The following is a 26,415-nucleotide window of genomic DNA, read 5'->3' as shown; positions in this document are numbered from 1 at the left end:
GGATCAGTGGTCCTTGTCCCCCTAGGGCTAGGATTCTAGCATGCTCACATACTTGTCTTCTTTAAACCATGCGATCTAGGGATAAAACTCAAGTCCTTGTACTTGCACAAAAACCTCCTTCCTGGCTCAGCCATCCCCTAAACTTTCTTCTGATTTTTATTTTTTAAAGGTTGTTTTATTTTTATTTTTGTGTTATTTTTAGTTTTTATAATTATGTGTGTCTCTGTGTGGATTTGTGCACCTGAGCGCAGGTGCCCATGTAGGCCAGACGTATCAGATTCCCTGGAGCTGGAGTTACAGGCAGCTGTCAGCCACCCACTCAGGGTGCTGGGAGCCAGACTCAGGACCTCTGCAAGCGCAATATGAGCTCTTAACCCCTGAGCCATCTCTCCAGCCGCGTTGTTGCTGGTTTTCTTAACTGACACCTACTTACTGTAACTTCTTTCAAGTGTACCACACTGTGAGCATTTCTACCCCACACCCTGTCCTATACCCCCTCTCCTTTCCTTCTGAGAATCTTCTTCTTACCTCCCTTCTGTTTTCAAGACACGTGCATGCATTTTAAATGCTACTTAGCTAGAAGCTAGCCTACACAAAGGAGAGAAGACACATGATAACTGTGTTTTTGAGTCTGACTTATTTCGGTTAGCATGGTGATTTCCACACATTTTTCCTGGAAATGACATACTTTCATTCTTCCTGATGGCTGAGTAGAACCTTGCTGTGCATGCCTATCACGTTTTCTTTATTTATCTGTTGATGGGAATCTCAGCCGATTCTGTAACTTCACTATTGTGACTAGTGCAGACTTAAATCTAGCTGTATAGATATCCCTGTGGCGTGTCGACCAAAGAGTCCTTCAGATATATGCCCAGGAGTGGGAGAGCCGCATCAGTTTTAGTTTTTGAGGAATTCCATATTGATTGCAATAGTTGCTAAGTTCATTTCCATTTCCACCAGCAGAGAATAACAGTTCCATATCCTTACCGTCATGTGCTAGTGTTTGATTTAAAGTAATCATTCTGACTAGGGTGAGCTGGAGTGTAATGCAGTTTCAATCTTCATTTCCCTGACAAATAAGGATGTTGAGTATTTTTCTTATGTTTATTGGTCATTTGTATTTCATCTTTTGAGAATTGTCATTTCATTAGCCTATTTATTAAATTATTTATCTTCTTGTATTTTTAATATTTTGAGTTCATAATAAATTATAGATATTAACCTTTCAGATGCAAAGATTCTCTCCTATTCTGTGGGCTGTCCCTTCACCTTCTTGCTTCCTTTGCCACACAGAAGCTTTTTAATCTTACGCGGTCCCATTTGTCAATGCTTGGTCTTATTTCCTTGGTAGATTTCTCTTCAGAAAGCCCTTGCCTATGCTGACATCTTGAAGTGTCTCCCCTGACAGCTCAGGCCTTACACTGTGGTCTTTGACATATTTTTTAAATTGATTTTTGTATAGGATAAATGACAGAGACCTTGTTTCACTCCTAATATGTGGTTACCCAGTGTCCCCGGGACCCCCCCCCAACATATGGTTTTGGTGTTTCTGTCGAAGGCCATGTGGCTGTAGTTGTGTGGGTTTAATTCTGGCTCCCCTGTTCTGTTCCGCTGACCTACGTGTCAGTAGAGCTCTGGTTGTGATACCAGGGCCCTGTAGCTTTGTGGTGCCTCCAGCATCATTCCTTTTGCTCAGGACCGCTCAGGACTGGCCGGGGTCTTCCGTGCTTCCATATGGGCGTTATTCCTCACTCAGGCTGTACATCCACCTCACTGCCTGGCACCCAGCACGTCACTCTTTGGATTATTTTACCAAGCCGTGGCCTCTGGGGGGGACCTGACTAAAGACTTGAGTGAGCAGGTATGTCCCCATGGGAAGTACAGATGCCCTCCACCCAGGCTTCTGAGGCACCAGTAGCGCCTTCCTCATGCCTGCTGGCCTCCTGCTTTTGACCTTACGAATGATTTCTTTTCTACTCTTTCATTCACCTTGTTGCTCTCTGTAGATGCTGCTTTAGGCACAAGGGTCTTTTGGTTCTCTTCCTTCTTTTTTCCCAGCCCTACCCTCTCAAACCCACCTTTTGGGACCCACTTTATCTTCTGTCTCAGTTCTTCTTTCATGTAACACCAGGACAACTCAGGCAAAGCTCAAGGAATGAAAACACATTCAAATGCAGAAGAAGCTTGAGTTTTACTTAAGAAAAGTTAGAGGGGCTTTAGTTAACCACATTTTGGAATGCATAGACGTAGAAACTGCAAGGGGTTTTGGCTGAGGATTTCGCATAATTCAGTTAGTTTTTAACAAGAGGATATTTTGTCTCTCACATATACTAGTATTTTAGCATATGTACATATGTGCAATACACATAATTGTGCATGTGTGTGTACTCGTGTGTGCGAATGAGCATGTGCGTGTAGAAGCCCACGGTTGATGTCAGATGCTCTCTGCCTGATATTTCTGAAGCACTGAACCAAAACTGGACGGTTCTTCTGGTCCAGCTAGCCAGCTTGCCCCAGGGATACCCTGTCTCCACTTCCTGTTACTGTTGGGATAACGGGCAGGCTGCTATGCCCACCTGGCTCTTACATGGGTACTGGTGTTGGGGGATCCAAGCTCAGGTCCTCACACTTGGGCACCGAGCCTGCCATCTCTCTAGCCCCCTGGTGTACTGTCTCCCTTGCTGTGCCTGTGGCACTGGCCGGCACACAGCCGTCCACTGAGCAGTTCTGGTCGTTGGTTGAAATCATTTACGCACAAATACACCTTTGTGTGTGTACTCCTAAGCAGACGTGAGCAGCTGTGATTACCTTGAAATTCTTCTGGTAGGATTTGTACTGAAAGGCTCGTTTCTGAAGGTCATCCAGGGTGGACTGCAGCTCACTCAGCATCACCTTAATTTTCTCCTGGTCCGCATTGATATCCAAGATCTGTGGGTCCTGTGAAGTCAACGTGGGTTCTAGTTAGGCAGGCTTACTTGTTCGTGAAGATTACGTGAACCAATAAACCTGTTTCCAAAAAGGCATTCCCCTAATCCTCTTTTCTCTCTCACTCTTACAAACTGTATTAAAAGCGGTTGTTTTGTTCTAAATGTTAATATAAGCACAGTCACATTAAACAGGCACATAGCAATGTTTTAAAACAGAATGTAGGGACTAGCAGGATTTCTCAGGGGGCAAAGGCACTCACCTGCTAATGATTTAGCTTCATCCCTGGGATTCACACAGTGAAGGGAAGGCGCAAGATGTCTGCTGGCCTGCATATACGTGAGTCCTGGCTCACGTGTACCCACCCACCCACTCACACACTAGAACCCGGTATGGTCTCCTTCATTTCCTATTTGAAAACAAATAACACTTCAGCTGTGGAGAATGTGACAGAGGAGAGGAGAGAAGGCTGTGATACAAAGAATATTTCCTCTTTAAAATAAGACAATAGAAAATGCTTTGAGTTAAGAGAGACAGTAAGGAAAATCAGATTCTCTTAGTATTTTCTCACAGTGTGCTTCCGAGAATTCTGCAATCTTGGTTTCTTTAAAAACCAAAAAAAAAAATGTTATGAGAATATGTTTGCTTTCTAATCCCAGGTGTGGGGATAAGAGGCTGCTTCAACAGCAGTTGACTATGGTTCGCCTTGTGCTCTGGTTGAGGTGTGATTTTGCTAGCTCCAGATAGTTTCTGCAAGTGTGTGACATTTGGAATTCTGAGAACTTTTCAGAGGATATGTAATGCTAGGGTCCTGAGGCGGTGCTGCTGTTGGTGACTGGTTGGTGGTTGGATGCTGTTGGCTGATATTTGTCACGTAGTCATGTGCAAAGAAACAACAAGAAGAAATTAGATATCCTGACAGCGAAGATCAAACTTGCCCCACGGAGCTCAATGCCCTTAATCAACAGGAAGTAGTCTAATGATAACTTTGCTCCCTCTTCCTTCTATCATTTTTACTCTACTCTCTAGTGTTAGGGGCTTAATGAGGACAGCAGGATAGAAGAGAGAAAAAGGAACCCACACAGTAGCAGACGCTGGCGACAGCTTCCACGTGTGTGAGTTCCCCTCCTAGAAAACCAAGTCATAGTACAGCAGCCCCCGCTCAGTATCCTCCAGGTCACTTCAGCCCTCATGCTCTCTGTCTGGAGACACCATGGGTGCCACAGGCTGAGGGCTCATTCCCTCAGAATGTTCTCTTTCTGATGCCAACTGCAAGCCCAGATTGCTCTGTCTAAGTGCCGCTAAGTGAGGTTCTCACAGCTCCTCCTTAGGGCCAGTTAATTTATCAGAGTGGTCTGCGGAACTGGGGGAGATATTTGTACTTCAGCAGCTTAAGAAGACTGTCATGATGGAGGTGGATGAAGAGACTCAGAGTGAGACGCGGGGAAAGGACTACAGAGCTTCGTACCTTCCTTGGCTACTACTTTTCAGGTGTTTGACCATGACGAGACTTTGTAAACCTAGACCTTAGGGGTTTATATTTAGTATGTATTATACAAACATACTTGATGCCTAGATTACTGCATTGAAGCATGACTAGAGAAAACCAGGATGATCTAGTGCTAACAGGCTGAACCCAGCAAGGCCTATTTAGAATCTTCGTGACCTCTGTGAATGACACTTTCCTCTTAGGCTGGGGTCAAGAACCTTTTTAAAAAGGTGCATGAGTGGAGGTGCTTATGAGCTACTATCAGAAAATATCTTTATGGCCATCTCCAGGACTGGGCAGTAGAGGGCATTTTCAGTCTTTTCGTCACTGTTGGCAAAGAGAAACAGCAGTTCCCTTTGGCTTCCCTTGGAGAGAAAAGAAGGGTAGAAAGAGGGACTCTGTTGCCTGCCATACTAGGCACTGTAACAAGACTCTATTTCCTCTTTATCATTTTAAGGTTATTCCAATGCTTCTTCAAGGATGTTTGTCTTACTGTTTGGATTAGAGGGAGGTGTGGATGAGAGCAGCCCACAGGCTCATAGATTTGCAATCCCCACCTGGTGAACTGTCTGAGAAGAATTAGAAGGACTCGGAGGTGGGGCACTGTTGGAGGAGGTACATAAATGAGGGTGTGCTTTCAGGTTTCAAAAGCCCATGTCGGTCCCACTGTCCCTGTCTTTGCCTGCCTGCTTGTGGCTCAGCATGTAAGCACCCATCTCATGCCTGCCTGTCTGCTGCCATGCTTTCTGCCAGGATGATAATGAGCGAGTCCTCTGAAACTGTAAGCCAGCCCCCAAATAAATGCTTTCTTTTATAAGAGCTGCCTTGGTCGTGGTGTCTCTTTACAGCAATAGAACAATAACTAAGACCAAAAGCTATGGACCCAGGGACTATGAAATTATTCAGACACTGCCCAAAACATATAAAATACATAAATACTCAATACGATGTAATATGCATACATGCAACCACAGAGAGGAAGAGAGAAAATGAAGAATACATAAGGCATGTATCTCAAGGCAAATATCTGTCTGACACTTGGGTGTTGAAAGCCCAGAAAACTGGCAGCGGATAGTTCCGGAACAAAGTCGAAACACCTAGCTGGTTTTGACAGCATGTGAGGAAATGAACAAATCTAAGAACTCGTATAGCCACACTGGGAGCTAGATGGTCCATCTCCTGCCCAGTGTGGCCTCGTGCTAAACGGCAGTGTGTCCCAGGTTAGAAAACACCAATGGAACCGTCATGGCAGAGCTGCTTATGTGGTCACTGGTGCCCTTGTCATGACTGGACTGGGCCTGGTTTTCTCAGGCAGCCGTTAGCTATTGGTCCTTCCTGTTCCGTGCTGGTTCCTATCGCTACATTAAGCCACCGGTTTTGTCAGAGCTCACAGTCCCAATAATGCATGACTTTCTCAATATGGCCTTCAAACATCTGGCTTACCAATTCTCCCAATCACCATTGGTTATCACATTTAGGTTTTTCTCCCCACCTTCCCTCGATCACTGAGAGTGTGTATGCTTGTGTCTGGGGAGGTTCATGATAGCAAAAGGTGTTATTTATGTAGTAAATTATAGATTATAGTTCTTTGCCCGAGAGTGAGAAGGAATCTATTTAAACCCTTCATAGAAGATAGACTGGTTAGTGATACCCAGCTTTAGTGTTTGGTGTGTGTTGGATTTAAAATGCACAATTACACATGAATCAGGTGCTGCATATTGTTTTTTTTTATCATTACTCATGCTTTGATGACCTGCAATGCACACAACACAGCACATGGAGCAGGAATCACCAGCCACTGAGAGCCGACTGCCTGTGCCTCAGTCCTGGTTCCACCACTTATCATCTTTGTGACCCCGAGCAACTTTTTCCCCATATCTTACTTTCTTCTATGTGAAATGTGAAAAAAACTCATATGTGTCCTGAGAGTAAATAAAAATACACACACACATCTATCAACTATATCCACACACAGTGATATGAATATGAGAAAGCACTGTATGATCCTAAGACATCAGGATCCAGGACAATAGCTGACTCTGGGGATAAAGAACTCATAGACATGAGTAATGCAATAGTTCTTGCTAGAAGAGCACAGTGTGCTCACCTCCTGTAATTCACGGAAGCCTGTAGTTACTGTAGCCATACATATCTGGTCTACGTGGAAATTTTTAAAAAGCTTCAGTATAAAGGTAACAGTAGCCAGTTCTGAACCCATGCTTGTCCATCAGTATGCGGGTGTTGTTAGCTGGTTTCAATGTCTCCATGTTAATACAAATGCATTCTGCTCATTTGAGGATACCTACATGAATGTACTTTAATAATCTATTGATAAGCATTTTTTCTATTTTCAAAATTCTACTGTTTTTATAATTCTCTGCTAAGATTTAGCCAATGATAATAAAATAATGAGTCATTTAAAAAGAATCATGTTTCCTGGTACATTTTAGTTAAGAATCATCTGGATGTGTAGTCTCATTTCTGAAAAATCTCCCCCAAAGAGGTGCAAGTTAAACAAATAATCTCTAGTCCTCTTTACCACCTTATATTATTCCTAATATTAAGGAGAAATTTGCCAATATCCTCAACAAATTTTACACTGTGACATCAGCTACAAAATGAGCTAGCAAGTAGTAAGTACACTCATTACAAAATACCAAATCCCAGCCAAGAGGATGAGAATTAAATTTTAAATGCGGACTTGTCTCACAGTGCCCTGGAATTCATTCGGTACATTAAAAGAGAGATTGAAAATGCCTAACGTTTAAGGCTTAAAGAATTGTTTAGAATAAAACAAGGAAAAAAATAAAATAAAAACTTGTTGAAATGAAACATAGTCTCTAAAATGACTTGAAGAACAAATTTCAAAGTTCTCGTCACAAAATCGTAAGTATGTGATGTGCTGGATAGGTTAACTAGCCGAACACCATCTTTAACATACACATACGGGTGCAGACTGTACATACATCCAACTTTTATTTGCTGGTCCTGCCTGAGTTCTAGAAACCTGCAATCATCAGACTGGATGGATTGTTTGAAAATGCTCTGCTCACCTGCGCCAGCAGCTTGACTTCATTCACTTCGTTGTTGAGCTCTTCAAGATCTCGACCCAAGTGCGTACAGAACTGTTTAATGCTCGTTTCTCGATCACCCACTGATTTGTCGATAGCGTTCCGCACGGCAGTAATGGACGGCTTCATCGTCGCGAAAACAGCAAAGTCTTCAGGAGGGGTGGCCACCTGGTACTGCTCAATGAGCTTGTACATCTGAACCACTGTATTTGCCTCTTCCTCCAGGCTTTCAATCTGCACAGAAACATTGTTCATGAAACACAGTGGAACAGCAGTGTTTTCTAGTTTGAGATGCGTCTATGAAATATGAAGAGCAAAGTGTCAATGGTCAATGCGTGAGTGCATTTGGCATGACCATCTAGTTGGCTGAAGCTGGTCACATGATAAATACAAGCATTGCTACACTACTGGTAATTGGGTAACTGAGCCAGGAGGTAAATGGTCAGTGCTGACTACAGTCTTAGAAAGTAAAATCAGTTGGTCGCTCCCTCCCCACTTCCTGATCCTTTCTGCATCAAGCAGTGCCAACCAGTTTCTAAGACCAAATAAATACGCTGTGGTTGTTTGTACCTGAGCGTCAGTGGCACAGACTGACAGCAGTCACCCTGGAGCAGCACCTGAAGTGTGGACAGGCCATGTTCCTGGTTCACAGGTTCAGAACCCAGATCTATGGTGATGCTTCACTATGATTCACTAAATTATTTTACTGCATCCCAAATAGCTACTCAGAACCTTGATGGTTTACTTTCGGTGGACAGTGCATGCCCCGTGTTCTCTAATTTTCTGGGAACAAATGGTTCTGCAATTTGGAGTATATTCCTCACCCCCAACTCTACCACGTGGTTATAGAAGCTGCCATGTTCACACAGTTAGGACCTGGAAAACCCAAATCTCACTGAACTTGAGCATAGCCAGAGTTAGCTGTGGGTTTGATCACAGCTTAATGCATTTGTGTGGAAGCTGACCAGAGCTCCCTAACAGGAGACCTTGACTGCAGGGAAGCTTGTGGAGAACAGGTCTCAGCCTGTAGCTTGCAGGACAATGGCCTTGGGAAGAGCATTCACACAGGCTGATATGCTCTTCCCAGAGTTTCTGACTTGCAAGGCCTAGGCAGGGGCCCAAGGACATGCCTTTCTAAGGACTACCCAGGCTCTGCTCTGCTGGTGGTCTGGCCCCTTTGGGAAGCTGTTTTCTATAGAGGAGCAGACATTGGAGAGGAAGGAAAGGTCTTTTTTTCCTCTGTTTCTCTTGTCCCTACTCCTCATCACTTTTATCTATCCATAGCTTCTAGCAAATCTCAGACAAACTTAGAATACATCTTCTACTTTATTTTCTTTTATTAACAATTTATTTTATTTGGTGTATGTGTGCCTGTGTGTATGTGTGTGTGTATGCACCTATGCACGTGGGTACCTCAGGAGGCCAGAAGCTGGTATCCAGATCCTCCAGGTTTAGAACTGTAAGCCGCTTGATGTAATAGGAACTGAATTCGCATCCCCTGGAAGAGTCGCCATCCTTCTTAACTTCAGAGTCATCTCTCCAGCCCCATTTTCCCATTTTCCAAGTTACTAGTATAAGTTTGGGCTGCTTTCAACGAAGTTTCTAGCACCTGAAGCTAGTTCTCTAAATGGATATAATCTCTGCATAAGAACCAGTCCTATCTCTTGGTGGCTGGCTTGACTTTGACATGCCCCCGGGGAGCTGCTGGCAGCCATGTTTGCTCTACCTGATGAAGCAGCAGTATATCTGTTGGAGAAAGCGAAGTGAGACGACCCCAAAGAGAAGCAAGAGAGGATGGATGGAGAGGGAGGACTGTAGCTCCTCTGCTTGGATTCTGAACCTAGTTACACTCATGATGAGAGGGGAGTTTCCATGAAACCGCTCTGAATCCTTAGCCGAGGACTCCATTTTGGCCTAGAGTAGGTCATGTTAATGTCTGGCTCTTTGTTCAAACATAACGATGCACACATAACCTTTCTGTCATCATTTGTCATCAGGGTTGCAGCAAGTCTGAATACACAATTACCTGTCTCTTTGGGGCTGTTCTCAAAATAAACAACGATACTAGTTCTGCAGGTGCGTGAAGAGGCTTTTACTGTTGGCTGTGTTAGTAACACATAAACACCTTTCACTCAGTGACACTTTTTCAAATTCCGATATTTTAGAAAGTGATTTATATCTACTTCAAAACCAAACCGAGAGTAATGAATTTAGGAAAAATTAATTATTGGAGCCTAATGTTATATTGCTGTCACAGCAAAGAGCCTGAGAGGAGGAAGTCAAGTTTCCAGGGAGAAAGCAAGCAAGAGAGGCACACACAGGAAAGAGACACAGAGAAAGAGAGAGAGACAGACAAACACAGAGACTGAGGTGGGGAGGGGCTGTCTCTACTTAAGCTACTTTGAGAATCCTGAGCTGTATGTCAGTGCAGGGCTGAAGGATTTTGACCCCCATGAGACCTATATCCATCACCAGTAATTATAAAATTAGAACTACACTATGCTTCAGAATACTGGCTTTGCAGTCAGACACTCAGGTTTTGATTCCAGCTTTACTTCATGCAAGTTCTGTGACCTTGTAACACTTATTTTAGTTTGCTTCCTCAGCTGTAGGATTTGTGAGGATGAGAAGTGTAAGCATGTAAAAATCCCATGCATTGCCTGCTGAATGGCTAGAACTTGAAGGCTGGTTGCTGCTAAAATACAGGGCATCTTCTACCATGCCTGCAAGTATTTCTGATATTTGGGCAACTGTTTCCTGACTGGGCCTCTTCTTTTTCTTGTGCGTCTTTCTTTCCCCCCCACATGGTCTGAGACACTGAATTATCAGAGAACAGCCAACTTACCCGCTCCTGGATCTCGTCAAGGAACACTAAGCTGTTAACATATTCTATGGTAGTGGTTGGGACGAACTCGAGTTTATACTCTGCATCTTGGGCCTCTGAGATAATGGCATCCACCTTTTTCTTGCTCAGACAGGGAAGCATGATATTTAGCACCTAAGAAATAAAAAAAGACGAAAAAATTGAGCATTTCTGCTTTCTTACTGTATGAAGTCTTGACAGATGTTAAGTCAGAAGGTCTGAGAAACAGCAGTGTGTAGGGGCAACCTCTCAACTAAACACCTACCTACCGACTGACAGGAAAGCAAGGCTAGATTTGGACACGGCTCATGGGACGGTTTGCTCAAGGATGCTTTCTGCTCCTCTGCCTGACACAGTGGAAACTAGGCCGCCCCCCTCAGCATCAGGCCCAGGGACACTCTATTTCTATTGGGTGGAATCCGTGTGGTTTGGAAGAAATTGTTTTCTTCAGGAACAAAGTGTGGCTGATCCCAGGGGGAATCTGAGCAAGGTTTCTTTTGAGCAAAGTGACTGGATTAGGGTGGACCTCTGACGCTGCTGGTTTTTATTTAGGGATGAGGGAGACGTGACTTAAGACACCTCATCTCTTCATTCTCATTGTACATAGACGAGGAAACACCTAGCCTGTGGACACTTTCAACCACCATTTCATACACACGAGGAGATGCTTCCTCTAGAGTGTCGTGTTGCACACCAGGAGCTTTGAGAGAAGGACAAAAGAAAGTGAGTGCCTGGACACATCACGGGGACAGCCCATGTTCACTCAGTTTCTGGAAGCTTATGAATGTATACGTTTTTCTAATCATCTATGTTTGAGTTTTGTTTTCTTTGACTTGGTATGTTAGTTGTGCTAAAAATGTTGAAATTAATTTGTATTTGTCCTAATTATATCTTTTTTTATATTAAAAAAAGAATGTGTATTGGTGTTTTGGCTGCATGTATGTATGTGCAGTATGTGTGTGGCTGGAACGCTCGGAGGCCAGAAGAAAGCATCTGATCCCCGATGGAAGTTATGGTCAAAGAAACACTTACAATGCTTACTCTCATATCACCTTAATTATGGTGTCTGCAAATATTTCAATCATCAAGAAGAAATATTTGATCTTTGCATTTGCGATGTTGAGATCACACTGTAAGAATAATGGTGATCCTTTATTTATGTATTCTTGTGCACACCTGTACACACACACACGAACACACATGCACGTGAGTCCTCTTCTAGCTCACAATTACCTCCAAGCACCGCAGTGGTGATGGGATTAGCTTCTCCTTCAGCTGCTTGGTGTCAATAAGGAACAGGCCTACGTTTCGGGTGGGTTTCAGCGCTAACGAGTCTTTGTGCTGTTTGTGATACTTTTCCAGCTGGGTACTGAAGAATTTGACATCTACAGAAAACAAGAAGCGCAACTTATATACTCGTTCGCGCTAGATTTTAAAACAACAGCCTACCATGGATTAAAAACCACCCCAGCCTGAAGAGTGCTCCTGAAGCAACAAATGACCGATACGGTGCTGGCAAGGGTGTGGACGCCTGCTGGTAGGAAGTGAACTAACCCAGGGGAAAGGTAGCCGGCACAAAGTCATACACATCTACATACAGAAGCTAAGGTGTGTTAGTTATATCACCCTTGGTTCCTGCGGTCATAAATTGAGCTCCAGCTCTGCTCTCTGTATAGCCGGAGACGGCACATAGCAGAGATCTCGCACATCAGTGTTACTGTGGCTCCATCCTACTTGCAGTTGCTAAGCTAAGGGAAGAACATAGATGTCTGTCCAGCTGATGCTGACAGAGAAAATGAGGCTGACATACACGGTGGAGTTTTCTTTTCTTTCTTTTTTTTTTTTTTCCAACTGTAAAGAATGAAATTATGTCACTTGCAGGAAAATGACTACAGGTCATCATATTAAGCAAATTAAAACAGCCTCTGAAAGACAAATCTCATGTGTCTTATATGGTCTGTAGATTTTGCTATAGACACATAAAGTCACATGTATGTATGTAACTAGAAAGTAGAAGTGAAATTGTCCAGAGAGACAAAGAAGAGTAATGAGAGGGGAAGGATGGGAGGTGTGGGAGGGGAGCAACGGATGGGAGTGTGGGGGAGAGACATTCTCATGGTCCAGTGTAATTAGTTTTTTAAAGTTTTTATGCTACTGTAAACATGCTACCGTTAAAATGAACATACACAATGAAAAATTTAAATTAATAAATGTATGTACTTATGCTATTACCATACTTAGAGTGCTTTGTACAGGTCTATAGTGCTAGTTAATAATGCTTACCAATGCTTCTTCTCATAATAAATTTCCCACTGTTTTACAGTGTTACCATCATGTCTTTGGGCTCTCGTTGGGAGATAAGAAACGAGATTAACTTTGGGCATGCTTCTTGAGTTATGCTTTACTTCACACTCCAGAGACACTCTGTTTCTCACGAATTGAAGGTCTGTTGACAGTTCTAGCAATACTTACATAATTTCCTCCTTCCCTTTCCCGCCTCTAAACCGGCCCATATGCTCCTCTTTTCCCTCTTTCAAATTCATGACCACTTTTTTTTCAGCTATTGTTATTATATACAGATGCATATTCCTAAATACAACCTGCTCAGTCTGTGTGATGTTACTTGTATTAGGTTTTCAGGGCTGACCATTCAGTATTGGAAAACTAATTCTTCCCTGGGGAATGACTATTTCACTCTCATCATTCCTTGGTTGCCTGTAGTCCTTTGCGTGGGGCTGAGGCCTCATGGGCTTTCCTCATCCATGTTGGCATGTCTGTTGTTGCTGTCCTTGTTGAGATCATGTTTAAACATTCAAGTTGGTGAAACTTTATGGGTGTAGCTTCTAACATTTTTATTATTTATTTTTCATACAAATATTTTATTAAGTTTTGAGGATTTAGTACACTGTATTTAGAGCATACTTACTATCACCCACTCCTCCTACATCCGTGCCCTATCTCCACACTCCCACTTTTTACTTTGTACCTTTTTTTTTCTTTTGCAGTCTCCAATTTGTGTTGCCCGTATATTCCTAAGTGTGGACCATGCATTGACTAGCTGGGGCCACACTTTTAAAAGCAAACGGACTCTCCCTCCCATAGAAGCCATCAGCCATCAATAGTTCTTCAGTTAGGCATAGGGTGTTGAGCGCTTCCCATTCACGCTGGGATGTGGACTGGCTGGCTCTTGTACAGGTCTTGTGCAGGCAACCACAGCTGCTGTGAGTTCACCAATGCAGTGGTCATGTGTATTCAAAAGATGGCTTCACTCCAGTCCTCCCGACCTCTGGCTTTCACAGTCTTTCTGCCCCTGTTCTGCCACAGTCCCTGAGCCTTTGGGGAAGAGAGTCTGATAAAGATGTCGTGTTTGTGGCTGAACACTCCACTGATACAGTAAGACATTCTAAGGTTAAGGCCTATCTACTGTTTTCTTAACCACAATGCTGCTGCACACTTAGCAGACCGCAGCGTAGTGTGACATAAATTTAGCATGCGGCAGGGGTGTGTGCTCGCTTTGTGTGGCATCTGCTCTGTTGCAGGACACCAGAACCACACTTAGAGTATCCTGATGAGTCGGAGGTTCTAGCCTCAGGAGGACAAGGTTGTCTTGAAGTTGTGCTTAATCTACGAGTTCTCCTACATGATGCCTGGTGGTAAAATATTTCAAAGCTGTTCACAACAGAACTTTGAGACCCAAGAGCTCAAATATAACTAAAGTTATTTTTTTCCTCTCCCCAACCTCTTCCACCATCTCTGCTCCTAAGGTCATGGCTAGGGCAATCATCAGTTTCTACACAGTATGTGTGAGGCCATATTTTTATAATCTTCTTGCTTCCATTTCTCTTTTTCTAATTTACTGGGATCAACGGAAATGTAAGTACTCTTGAATTACTACTACTACTACAATTATTAGTATTAGCTACTGTTTTGTTTTTTGAGGCAGTGTCTCACTCTGTAGCCCAGCCTGGCCTAGAACTAACAAACTTCCTAGCTCAGACTCCTAGATATTAGGATTGCAGGCATGTGCCATCATGCTTGGCTTCAATGTATTTTTATCATGCTATTGATAAAAACATTCTTTACAATGCATATGTAATTCACAGCACCTTATATCTTCCAGAAGATTGTCTCTGAAAATTTAGCTACCTTATAAGATCTCATTGATTACACTAGTTGTTTGATTAGCCCTGCTTTGTGTTCAAGTGCCAGGCTCTATGATGTTATGGCCACCATGATTCTGTTCTTCATGTGCATACAGTACAAGGCATTGCATCCTTGAGACCCTGCGAGCTCATTCCAGTACAAAACAAACAAACAAACAAACAAAGCCACCTTGTGACTGTGTGGCCAAAGGACAGTGGAAATAGGCTTGCTTAATTGTTTTGTTTTCTAACGTCGGGCCCCGTTTGGCATTAGTAGAAATCTAGCATTGGTTGGAAAAAGGAGTCTCGTTCAGTTTTGAAAGTTAAGGCTTGTAAGAAGCAGGCACCCTGCCTGTCGTCACCTCTGTCTGGGGCGACTGTGTGTGTCTGTGTGCTTGAGGTCTCACCTTCCCCTCGCCTAGTCTAGAAGCAGTCCCATCATAAAGTGTTCAATATGCCCTACTTCATCCTCACTAGAGGTCCTGCGTCTGTCAATAAACACAGGTACAGTCAAAGAAGAAGAGGAGGGGGAGGAGAAAGAGGAGGAAAAAGAAGAGAAGGAGGAGGAGGAGAAGGCTCATGCTTGCGTTTGCACAAGATAATTCTTAAAAAAAAAAAAATAAAGAAGACATAAACTGTGGATGTAGCTCAGTGTGTGCACAGGCCCTAAATTTAATCCCCGGTGAGCTGGATGATCTAAACTACTAAGTTGGTTATTTGGAATAGATCTACTTAGTGTTCCAAAAAATTACAAAATAAACACCAAATGTTTTTGAAAACAAAATTCTATAAAGCCAGTTCATAAAATAAAAAATCTAATGTGCTTCATGCTTTGGAAAAGGCATCTTGTGAAATGTGCTTAATTCCTTTAGCATCCAAGAGGCTCCTTTTCTGAAATTTCACTGGGTACTATAGATTGCTTTTCTTCTTTAATTTTTAATGTGTATATGTGTTTTGACTGCATGTATGTAAAGGCACTATGTGACAATATAAGAGCAGCCAATGCTCTTAACCTCTGATCTCTCTAGCCTCCTTTTAAAATAAGTTTAATTTGGCCTGCTCTTTAATCACCTCCCCCTGAGGGGGGAGCAGCCTTACCAGGCCACAGAAGATGACAATGCAGTCACTCCTGATGTGATCTGATAGACTAAGATCAGAAGGAAGGAGAGGAGGACCTCCCCTATCATTGGACTTGGGGAGGGACATGTGTGAAGAAGGGGGAGGAAAGGTGGGATTAGGAGGGGAGGAGGGGCTTATGGGGGGATATAAAGTGAAATTAATAAAAGTTAAAAAAATAAAATAAGTTTAATGAGATGATTTTTCCCCGGGCTTGAATTCACCATTAAGAGTTGTTGATCATTCCCACCAGGCCTCAGTGTGTCACCAGAAGAAAGATGCAACTTGAATTCTGAGACAGAAAGCTTCTGTAAGCCTTACCTGACAGAAATGATAGGACTCCTTGTAATGCACACCTGTCTTAGAGCCCTCATGGCAACCTCGGCAGATAGCCACAGAAGACGGAAGAACTGCCTCCCACAGAGTCCAATATAACACAAAGATGCAAAGTGAGAAGAAAGGAAATGAGTGATTCCATGGAAAATAAGAGTCGTGGATAAATTCTTGCCTTTTGTCAGCTCAACTGTTTCAGGCTGCCAGTTCTCTCACTGAACACCACCAAACAGAAACCTAGAAGATGACGACTCTTGTTACCCCGGTCAAGAGTGCTTAGTGAGGGCAGACTCACCAGGCTCCTGCTGCTTCAGCGCCTGCAGATCAAGACTCTCATTTTCCCTGAAGAATATGTGAAACTTTTCAAATGTTGCTGCGTACAGGCGTGCAGAATCGAACGCTGAGTGGATTGTTTCCTAGGTGGTAGACAGATGAACAAGACTAGTTTCCTTTACTCTCACTATTTTTAGTTATGTGTCTGTGTGCTTATCTGGGTAGGAGTATGTGCACATGAGTGCGGACAACCATGGTGGTCAGAGGTGTTTGATCACCTGCAGCAGGACTCAGAAATGGGAGCTGTTTGGTGTGTGTGTATCTTCTTAAGGATCAGGGTGTGCTTTTAACTTCTGAGCCAACTTCCCTGCTCCCAGGGCAATTTTTCCTAACTAAAATTCAATCTAACACACACACACACACCACACCACACTGCATGCATACATTAAACTCAACTCTCTATTTTTCGACCAGCCAATGAAAAACTGTGAGTTCATGACTCTAATCTCAATGCAGCACCTCATTTTGGCCTTTCTCTCTTTCCCCATTCATGAATTCTCTGAAAACAAATAATCTCTTTTTCACTGAATGTGCTGCTTGGTGTTTTTTTTTTTTTTTTTTTTTTTTTTTGTCACTTTGATATGCACTGGAGTGATCTGGGAAGGGGGAGCCTTAACTGGGGAATTTACGCCCCCCCACCCCATCAGATTGCTTATATGCAAGTCTATTGGGCTTTTTCTGAATGATTGATGTGGGAGGTCCCAGCCCCCTGGGGGCAATGCCATCCCTGGGCAGGCGTTCCTGGGCTGTGTAACAAAGGAGGCTGAGCAAGCCCTGAGGAGCCAGCTAGTAAGCAGGGTCTCTGCAAGGTCTTCAGTTCTTGCCTCCAGGTTCCTCCCCTGACTTCCCTCGGTGACTACAGCTGAAATGAACCCTTTCCTCCCCAAGTTGCTTTCGTCATGGTGTTTCATTACAGCAGTAGAAAGCTAACTAGTGTAACTGCCCACAATAGGTTTTTACTTATTTGCTCAATTGTGAAACAGAAAATGGTCTGGAATTGCCTACTCTCCTATTCCACTGCAAAGGTCCACAGCATATTGGGTTGTCTGGCTTTGTAGACAAAATTGAAAACCTTGGTTTAAACTGGACCTGTTGACACAGATCTGTAATCCTCAAGAGACTGAAGAAAGTTCAAGACCCACCTGGGCTACAGGTGGAGCCATCTTAAAATAAAGAGTTAAGAGAGGGCTGGGGATTAAGCTCCGTGGTAGAGCACTTACCAAGCACACAGGAACCCTAATCCTTTCTTTTCAGAGGTAGGCAGAACTCAGTCTTACTTCATTGTATTGCTGGTATATTCATCACAACTTGGTCACATTTTATATTATTTCTTTATTACAATTTATTCACTTTGTATCCCAGCTGTGGCCTCCTCCCTTGTCTCCTCCCAGTCCCACCCTCCCTCCTTCTTCTCCCCTTATGCCCCTTCCCTAGTCCACTGATAGGGGAGGTCCTTCTATCTGATCCTATCCTATCAGGTCTCATCAGGGCTGGCTGCATCAGTCTTCCTCTGTGGCCTGGCAAGGCTGCACCCCCCAGGGGAAGTGATCAGAGAGCCAGCCACTGAGTTCATGTCAGAGACAGCCCCTGCCTCCCTCACTAGGGATCCCACTTGGAAACTGAGCAGCCTATGGACTTCCTCTGAGCAGGGAGTCTAGGTCCTCTCCATGCATGGTCCTTGGTTGGGGTATCAGTCTCTGCAGGATCCCCTGAGCCCAGGTATTTTGGTTCTGTTGCTCTCCTTGTGGAGTTCCTGTACCCTCCAAGTCTTTCTATCTCCCCCTTCTTCTATAAGATTCACTTCACCCTGCCCAAACTTTGCTTATGAGTCTCAGAGGGCTCCTGTGGAAGGCTCCTGTCTGTTTTCTGGTTATTTCCATGTTTACTCACCTGCGTTTTAGTCTGATTATTTTTTATTTTGCTAATTACATCATTTTCACTTATGTCCTCCGTATTTGCTGTCGCACATTCTCCTTCCATCTTATTGTGTCTACCCCTTGCTACATAAGCTGGGTAGTTTCTACTTTAGAGGAGCACACCTCCCCTGTGTGCTGCTCTCTCATCAATATCTGTCTTTGCTTCCTTTAAATCTGCTTTTATTTTCTTTTTAAAAAACTATTTATTTTAAATTATATTTTGATCATATTCTTCCTCTCCCCCAAGCCTTTCCAGATCCTCTACCCTTCCCTACCTAACCAACTTTAAGTTATTCCTTTAAAAAAAGATAAAAAGACAACAAACAACAACAACAAAAACAATATAATAAAAGTTCCCCAAACCAAGAAAACAAAACAAAACAATATATAAACAGAAAAACAAAAAACAAAAAAACAAACCAAACCAAAACAACAAAAATCACCTAACTTTAACCAAATAATAGCACACACATACACACACACACACACTCATACACACAACAAAACTGTGGAGTCCTTTATATCTTTGTCAACTAATCCTGAGCATGAGGCCTGCCCTGGAGTGATTGATATACCCAGAGTCTCTCTATTGGAGAAAACTGTTAAATTTGATTTTCTGTAGTGTTGATCTTTATCTTGGCTAGATAAAAATATTTTCTTTTTTATTACATGAGTTTATTGAAATTTATACTTTATTATTGCCATGCTTTGAATGTTTTCTAAAAACGTTGTTTGTTTATAGTGTATGTGTGTTCCTGTGTGGCCATGTGTCTGTATAGAAGCAAGAGGTCGAAGTCAAGTGTCTTCTTCATTTGCTCTCCATGTTGTTTTTGAGACAGGACCTCTCGTTAAGCCTGGGGCTCACCAACTGATGGTACTGGCTGGCCAGCAAGCTCCAGGGCTTTGCCTGTCTACTTCGTCTAAAGTTTCAGATGCATGCCATAAAGCTCCACCTTTGCAGAGATGCTATGGGGATGCAAGCTCAACACTCATGTTTGTTGGCCAGTGCGAGGTCTCCCCAAGCACTTCCGTGTTACTTGTATGACCGCTGAGAGAGTGGAAATACTCACATACTAAATTAAGTTTTATAAGGCTGATTGTATAATGTAGGACAGACAAGTGGGAAAACTTTATGTCTGAAAATCATAATGGCTCCTGGATGCCAAGGAGAGAAGGCCACAGTCCTGCTTTCATTTCAGGAGCCCCATTACCCAAGATTGGGGAGAAACAAACACCACCCAGAGTAGGCTGTTCTTTCCTTTCCCGGGCCAGTACATTCTATACATGTGCTTTGGTTTTAAGACTGGGGGGCTTGGGGCCTGGATGCTTGATGGCTCAGCAGTTAAGAGAACTGGTTGGTTGTGCTTCTGGAGGGCTCAGGTTTGGTTCCCACATTCCACTCACAGCTGGCTGTAACTCCAGTTCCAGGAGGTCCCACAGCTATTCTGACCTCCACAGGCACTGTATGCATGTGGTATATAGACATACATTCAGGCAAAACACTCATACACATAAGATAAGTCGGTATAACATAGGCAGTGGTGGCGCACACCCTTAATTCCAGCACTCTAGAGCAGAGGCTCAAGGCCAGCCTGGCGTGGACATCGAGCTCTAGGACAGCCAAGGCTACACAGATACCCTGTCTCAAAACAAGATAAACAAACAAAAATACATGAAGTCTGAAACCACTTTAAAACTGGGATACTTAGGTAAAAGAATCGTGTGGAATAGTATTTTCAAAGTCTCTTTCTTTAATTGATTAATTTATTTATTCACTTTGTAGCCTCTTTGAAGTCCCCTCCCTTCTCTCCTGCCAGTTCCACCCTCACACCTCCCCCATACCCTCTTCTCCTTTTTCTCTGAGAAGGGGAGACCCTCCCTCCCATGGGTACCAACCCACCTTGGGACATCAAGTGACAGCAGGACTAAGCACATCCTCTCCCACTGAGGCCAGAAAGGCAGCTCAGCTATGGGAAAAGGATCCAAAGGCAAGCACCAGAGTCAGAGCGGGCCCCTGCTCCAATTGTTAGGGGACCCACATGAAGAACAAGCTGAGCATGAGTCAGCAACTGAGTTGGAGAGATGTTCAGGGAGGGAAGGGACTTGCTGTCCAACCTGATGACCTGAGCTCAGTCTCCAGGACCAGCCCTCCAAGCTGTCTCCTGACCTCCATGCTCCCCATTTCACACATACTCACATCTACACACAAAATAAACAAACATGTAGTCAGCATTTAAGGGTGAAGGACGGAAGCCATTACATTTAGTCTCTAATAGGCCTCAAATAATTACATGGTTTTGTTTTGTTTTTTAAACACAAAGCATTTAAGAAAAAGATGAATTCAGTTAGGGTAATGGCTTGCTCTGCTCTGTGGACCCAGCATCATGTCCCAAGAAACTCATGACAATGGTCTGCCAATAGTGGGCCACTGTTCTGCCAGATACAAGGCTTTTTTTTTTTTTTTTTTTTTTTTTAATGTGAACTTCGGTTTTGCAGCACATTTAAAGTGTTTTTTGTTACACTTTATTTATCTGTATGATGGCAGGTGCCACCTCGCGCTGATGGAGGCAGAGCACAGCTTACTGGCAGGAATCAGTTCTCTCCTTCCATCATATGGCTTCCTGGGATTAACCTCAGGTCATCGGGGTTGACAGCCAGCACCTGCCCGCTGAGGCATCTAACTGGCTCCAGCAGGCCGGCTGTCAGGGTCTCCACATTATTTTCCGATTTTACTGTTTAGAGATTAGGCAGCTGTCAGTTCCCACAGACAGAACACTCAGCAGTGAGACAGCCTTGACTGTGTCCTTTACAGTGGAGGCAAACCCACCTTGACTTGCAGGATGATGGTGAGGAAATTCCTGTCGTCCTCCAGCACGGACGACAGGCTCGGCCCTGGGCCGCAGGTCTTCTCTTCAAGCTTCTTGTTGATGAGCGGGCTGGTGAAAGCGTCAAAGTATGTGTCGGGCACCAGGTTAGGAACTGACAACACAGTGTTTTGGAACTGATTAATTGCCCCCGAAATGCCTTCCTGTCAGAGAGAAAACACAACCATAACATGAGCACAGATGACCGTATTTAGGGAGTTCTAGAATTTTCTGGTAAATAAGAATAACTCATTCTGTGGCTGAAGAGATGGCTGAGAGGTTTAGAGCACTTGCTGCTCTTCCAGCAAACTGGAATTGAGGTTCCAGCAGCCACACTGGGCAGCTCACTGGGCATGCAACTCCAGCCCCAGGGGATCTTGCACCTTTGTTTGGCCGCCTTGTTCTCCTGAGCATACAGTACACACACACACACACACACACACACACACACACACATGCACACACACACACACACACACAGAGATTGAATGAATGAATGAACAATTTTTTTAAAGGAATAACTCAACCAGAGCAGGTGTGTTGGTTTTGCAATTCCAAGACTACATCAAATCAGAAGACACAGTTCTGCTTTCCGAGCAAATAATTTCCAATTGAGAAGGAGGTGGATTGCTGGTGAGTGGGTGGGTCGGGGGTGTGCATGCCTTTAATCTCAATCCTAGAGGCAGAGGTGGGCAGATCTCTATGAGTTCAAGGCCGGCCTGGTCTACAGAGCTAGCTCCAGGACAGCTACGGCTATACAAAGAAATTGTTTCTTGAAAAACAAAACAAACAAAAAGGAATTGCAACACATTGTGATGAGATACAGATTGGAAATGTGAGCAAACACTAGAGGGCTATGAGGGAAGGAAAGCCAAATGAAACTTCAGGGAAAATTTGAATGATGATTACAAGTTTATTGGTTTTTGAAAAATATTTTCTATTCTACAAATATAAACTATGTTAAAAATTAGACATAAAAACAAAGATTTATGTGCAAAGATATTGACTGTGGAGTTACTCATAATAGCTAAGATAAATAACAAAAATATTGAAAAATGGTGGCTCAGACCTATGAATTATGATATATATTAATATATGTTAGATAATGTGTAATTATATTATGATAACTATATATTACATTTATATATAATATATATAACTACATATATTAATATATACCATATGTAAATGCTATAAAATATTTACAAAGTAATTAGACATGGAGGGATGTTTATGATATAATATTAAGGAGAAAAAAATATAGACACAGGACTGGAGAGATGGCTCGGAGGTTAACAGCGCTATTTGCTCTTCCAGAGGTCCTGAGCTCAATCCCAGCGACCACATGATGGCTCACAACCCCTATAGTGAGATCTGGTGCCCTCTTCTGGTGTGCAGGTGTGCATGTAGTCAGAACACTGTATACAAAGTAAATAAAGAAATCTTTAAAAAAAAAACATGCAAGCAAAACACCAACACACATAAAATTAAAAATAAATCATAAAAAGAAAAGAAATTTTGAAAAAAATAACAAAATAATTTTGAAAAGGAAAGATGGACAGCGAACACTATAGAACTTCAAATTTAAAAATATGTCTAAGTGCATATAACCTAATGATATATTAGATATGTAGGCATACCAATACACACAAAACACATTTGGGGGGAACACGGTTATTATTTTATGTTGATAAGTGTATTAATTGTTAAAGATATTGTTAAAGAGCAATGAATAACCAAAAAATGGAATTTTCTAAGGTAAAATATGATTTTGGAAAAAAAAATCTTCAAAAGTGGCGACGTCTTAGACTCTGCTCAGAGGGCTGCTTTAACCAACGGAAAGTTTGTACCACCCTGAATAGTCCTGTGAGGGCGTGCCTCAAGCCCCTGATCTTTCCCCAGGCAAGAGTTAGCCCTGTTGTGCCACCTGCAGTCTTTCCAATCAGCCCGGCATAAAGAAGCTGCTCCGCCATTTTAAAGGTTGCTTACTTGCAGATATTAGATGATGAGATACGCACCAGGAAGTCTTCCAAAGAAGGCTCAAAGAGTAGTGACTGAACCGTGAGAATCAGTTCTGTGAGGAACAGGGGAATGAGAGACTCATCTTCTTCCTGCTTCTCCATCAGTGGGGCGGCCCCCTGAAAGGACCACACGGGCACGGTTACAGAGAGCCCACCTGGTAGAACGCTATAAAGCAAGGCAGAGACCAGTGGCCCATTGAGTCACAGCAGGAGCTGAATTTACATCTTTGGCTGTGGGGCTCTGCTGGGTTAGGCTGAAGTCAGTCATCTCCGGTTGGCAACTTATTTGTGTTCTGTCTATGATGAAATATTTTTTTCTCATCGGGGTTCTAGTCCCCCTTATCTGCGTAATTCCAGACCTTGAAGGGGGTCACATAGCCCTCAGGACAGATTATAGCCCAAACCCTTCCCTGATACAAAAACTGTTCCAGGAATTCCTAGAGACGCTCTACCATGCTAAGGATCTTAGTCCAGCAGTGACCTCGAGATCCTGTGCCCCCCCCATAGGATAATTAAGGCCTGTATTCTCCTTCTTGAGATAGGACCATTAAAGTATCCCTGACTCCCCGATGCCTGCGAGTCAAACACACTCACCCTCGAAATCCCGTCCTCCGCCCAGGCTTTACGTTGCCCTTGATTTCACGTGTCTCACCAGGCCTGCCCTCTGTCCCACTGAGCCTGGGCTTCCTGGACCTGTGCTGTGGCTGCAAGCCAACCAGGCATGGGCCTTGGCAGAGCTTTCATTGCCACTGGTGATCTCATACTAAAAGAGCCAAACTGTAACACTCTGTGGAAAACCTTATCCACACCCTGGCTTAGCACACTCAGGCCTCACCCTAAGATGCTCTAGCTTCTCCTGAGAGAAACGAGATGCCGTTCTCTGTCCAGAAGCCAAGCACCAGGACCCCAGCTGGAATCCAGGCCCCCAATGAACGGAGAACGACACTTGGAATGTGGAATCATACCATGAAGAACAAAAATAAAAACATTGGAAGATAATACAAAAGCCTAAAAATACTTCTTTGTAAAAATGGAAATACAAACTTAGAAAACAACTTTCAACAGAAATGGAGTTCACATACTTGATATCATGAAATACCCTGACAAAAAGCAGCACAGGAAAGGAGAGGGTTGGTTGGGCTCACAATTCCAAGCTATAGTCTATCACTGAGGGGAGGTCAAGGAAGGAGCACAGCCATTAGCAATATCACATCCACAGTCAGGGACAGAGGCCGCGTGCGTCCTTGCTTGTCTTTTTCACTCCCTATACTCCCACAGCCCATGGCTCAGCCCAGGAAATGGTGGCTTCCACCTTCGGGGCAGTTTTCTTCACCAATGATGATTCCCTACAGACATGCCCAAAGGCCAGCCTGACTTACATAATTCTTCATTAAGACTCCCTTCCTGGATGGTTCTAGGTTGGGTCAAGATGGCATCTAATATAATATAATAATCAACCAATATAATATTCAATAATATTAATTAGCAACAACATAAACTATAATATTAATCATTAATTAATAACTTGCAAAACATTAACTAGTTATTAATTGTGGGGTGTAACTAATATAATAACTAACTCATATAATATCCAAATAAAATCTTCTGTTTTTCCAGAATATAGAAAACAACAGCAAAAATCCCGAGAGAGAGACACCCCTCAGTGAGCGCCTGGAGACTTGATTTTGTCCACATGTACCTTTTTCTCACTGACTTCAGGCTTATCTTCAGTAACCCACTTCTGAATGACGTCTGCCGAGGGAGTCCGCTTTATTTTGTCAGCGAGAAAATTGAGAAGCTGGCTGGCAGTGTTTACCGTTAGGACGTGCAGTGTGCTCTGAATTAGGTAGTCATTCAGACGGATGAAGCTGGAGAGAAAGGCAAAGGCCCTCAGCGTCCTACGATTACTACACAGCTTTGATAGCAACTCTAAGGCAAGAAGTTTAAAATTTAAAACATAATGTCCACTGAAATTTTAGCTGAATTATATTATAACATGATAATTCAGAATTATTCTTAGACCTTCTTCCCTTGAAAGCATAAATATATTCAAATACAGGACATCAATATTTCTAGTCGTTTGAACTTTCTCATGGGCTATTTGCTGAACAAGATGAGTATTCATTTCCAAGTGGGTTCCCTAGTAATGGGAACAGGGGCTGTCTCTGACATGAACTCAGTGGCTGGCTCTTTGATCACCTCCCCCTGGAGGGTGCAGCCTTGCCAGGCCACAGAAGAAGACAATGCATCCAGTCCTGATGAGACCTGATAGGTTAGGGTCAGAGGGAAGGGGAGGAGGACCTCCCCTATCAGTGGACAAGGGGAGGGGCATAGTGGGAGAAGAAGGAGGATGGGTGGGACGGGGGGGGGAGATGAAAGGAAGGGGCTGTAGTAGGGACACAAAGAGAATAAATTATAATAAAAAATAAAAAGAAGAATGTATCTAGCTCCTCTAGTCAAAGGGTCATAGGAATTCTTCCCAGAGCTTTAAAGAAAATATCTATGCAGAGAATTCGTGTAACTTGCATCTGTAGGTAAAGTCTGAAATCTTTGCAACTTAGCTCCTACGGCGCATGCACTTGTGAGCCTCACCCCTGTAACACTGCACTCATGGTGCATGTCAATGTTCTTTGACAGCAGCTGTTAGCTCAAAGGCACTAATTTGTGTCCTTATTGGAGTGCTGCCATTGCAAGCTGTATCTATGTTTTACTTGGGTTCTAGAAATCAAACTCAGGTCATTAGGTTTGTGGGGTACCCAGTGGGCCATCTCCTCAGCCCAGTGTTGATTTTTTTCCTGTCTTAAGAAAGATAGATTCTTGGGGCTAGAGAAATGGCTCAGTGGTTAAGGCTCTTCCGAAGGACCCAACTTTGATTCCCAGCACCCACATGGCAGCTCAACTATCTGAAGCTGTATTGTGGTATGCAGTCATACATGCAGACAAAGTACTCATACATAAAACACATAAATACATCTTAAGAAAAAAAATATAGATTCTCTACTTTATCCTGAAAAAAAAAAAAATAAAGCAGACGCTCTCACCAGGTGAGCCTGATGCAGTGGTGCCTTTTGCTGGCCTGCTCTGTGTATGTCATTTTTTCAGATTCTCCGTAGGCGGGCATATCAAACGGAGCGCCAACAAAACTTGCACTGTTTAACTTAAAGTACTCTAAGGATGATACAAGGCACAAATCTTTTGTAAGTGTTTCATCTTTCGATATTCATTCAAAGAAAGAAATACACAGAAGCAACAAAATCTTTGATTTGTGAAACAATTCTTAACCCCAGAAAAGGAATATATAGAATTTATGCGTACAAGCAGAACTTTGGAACAGGTGAAAAG

At 43.2% G+C, this 26,415-nt stretch overlaps 1 protein-coding gene across 1 annotated transcript in view; it reads right to left on the bottom strand.

Annotated features, from left to right (window-relative positions):
* Positions 1-26,415, bottom strand: part of Dnah6 (dynein axonemal heavy chain 6) — a 198,328-nt gene that overhangs the window by 147,730 nt on the left and 24,183 nt on the right. Inside the window, exons 8-16 of the mRNA XM_060383520.1 lie at positions 26,115-26,241; positions 24,773-24,941; positions 23,071-23,190; positions 21,016-21,216; positions 16,235-16,355; positions 11,582-11,733; positions 10,331-10,483; positions 7,468-7,719; positions 2,809-2,937 (exon numbers count right to left, since the gene is read on the bottom strand). Of these exons, the coding sequence (XP_060239503.1) occupies positions 2,809-2,937; positions 7,468-7,719; positions 10,331-10,483; positions 11,582-11,733; positions 16,235-16,355; positions 21,016-21,216; positions 23,071-23,190; positions 24,773-24,941; positions 26,115-26,241 (1,424 nt within the window). The remainder of the gene's footprint in view (positions 1-2,808; positions 2,938-7,467; positions 7,720-10,330; positions 10,484-11,581; positions 11,734-16,234; positions 16,356-21,015; positions 21,217-23,070; positions 23,191-24,772; positions 24,942-26,114; positions 26,242-26,415) is intronic.

This window comes from Meriones unguiculatus, chromosome 5 (assembly GCF_030254825.1).
Source record: "Meriones unguiculatus strain TT.TT164.6M chromosome 5, Bangor_MerUng_6.1, whole genome shotgun sequence".
NCBI lineage: Eukaryota > Metazoa > Chordata > Mammalia > Rodentia > Muridae > Meriones > Meriones unguiculatus.
Note: the sequence above shows the minus strand (reverse complement) of the source record. Positions and strands in the feature narration are given on the sequence as shown.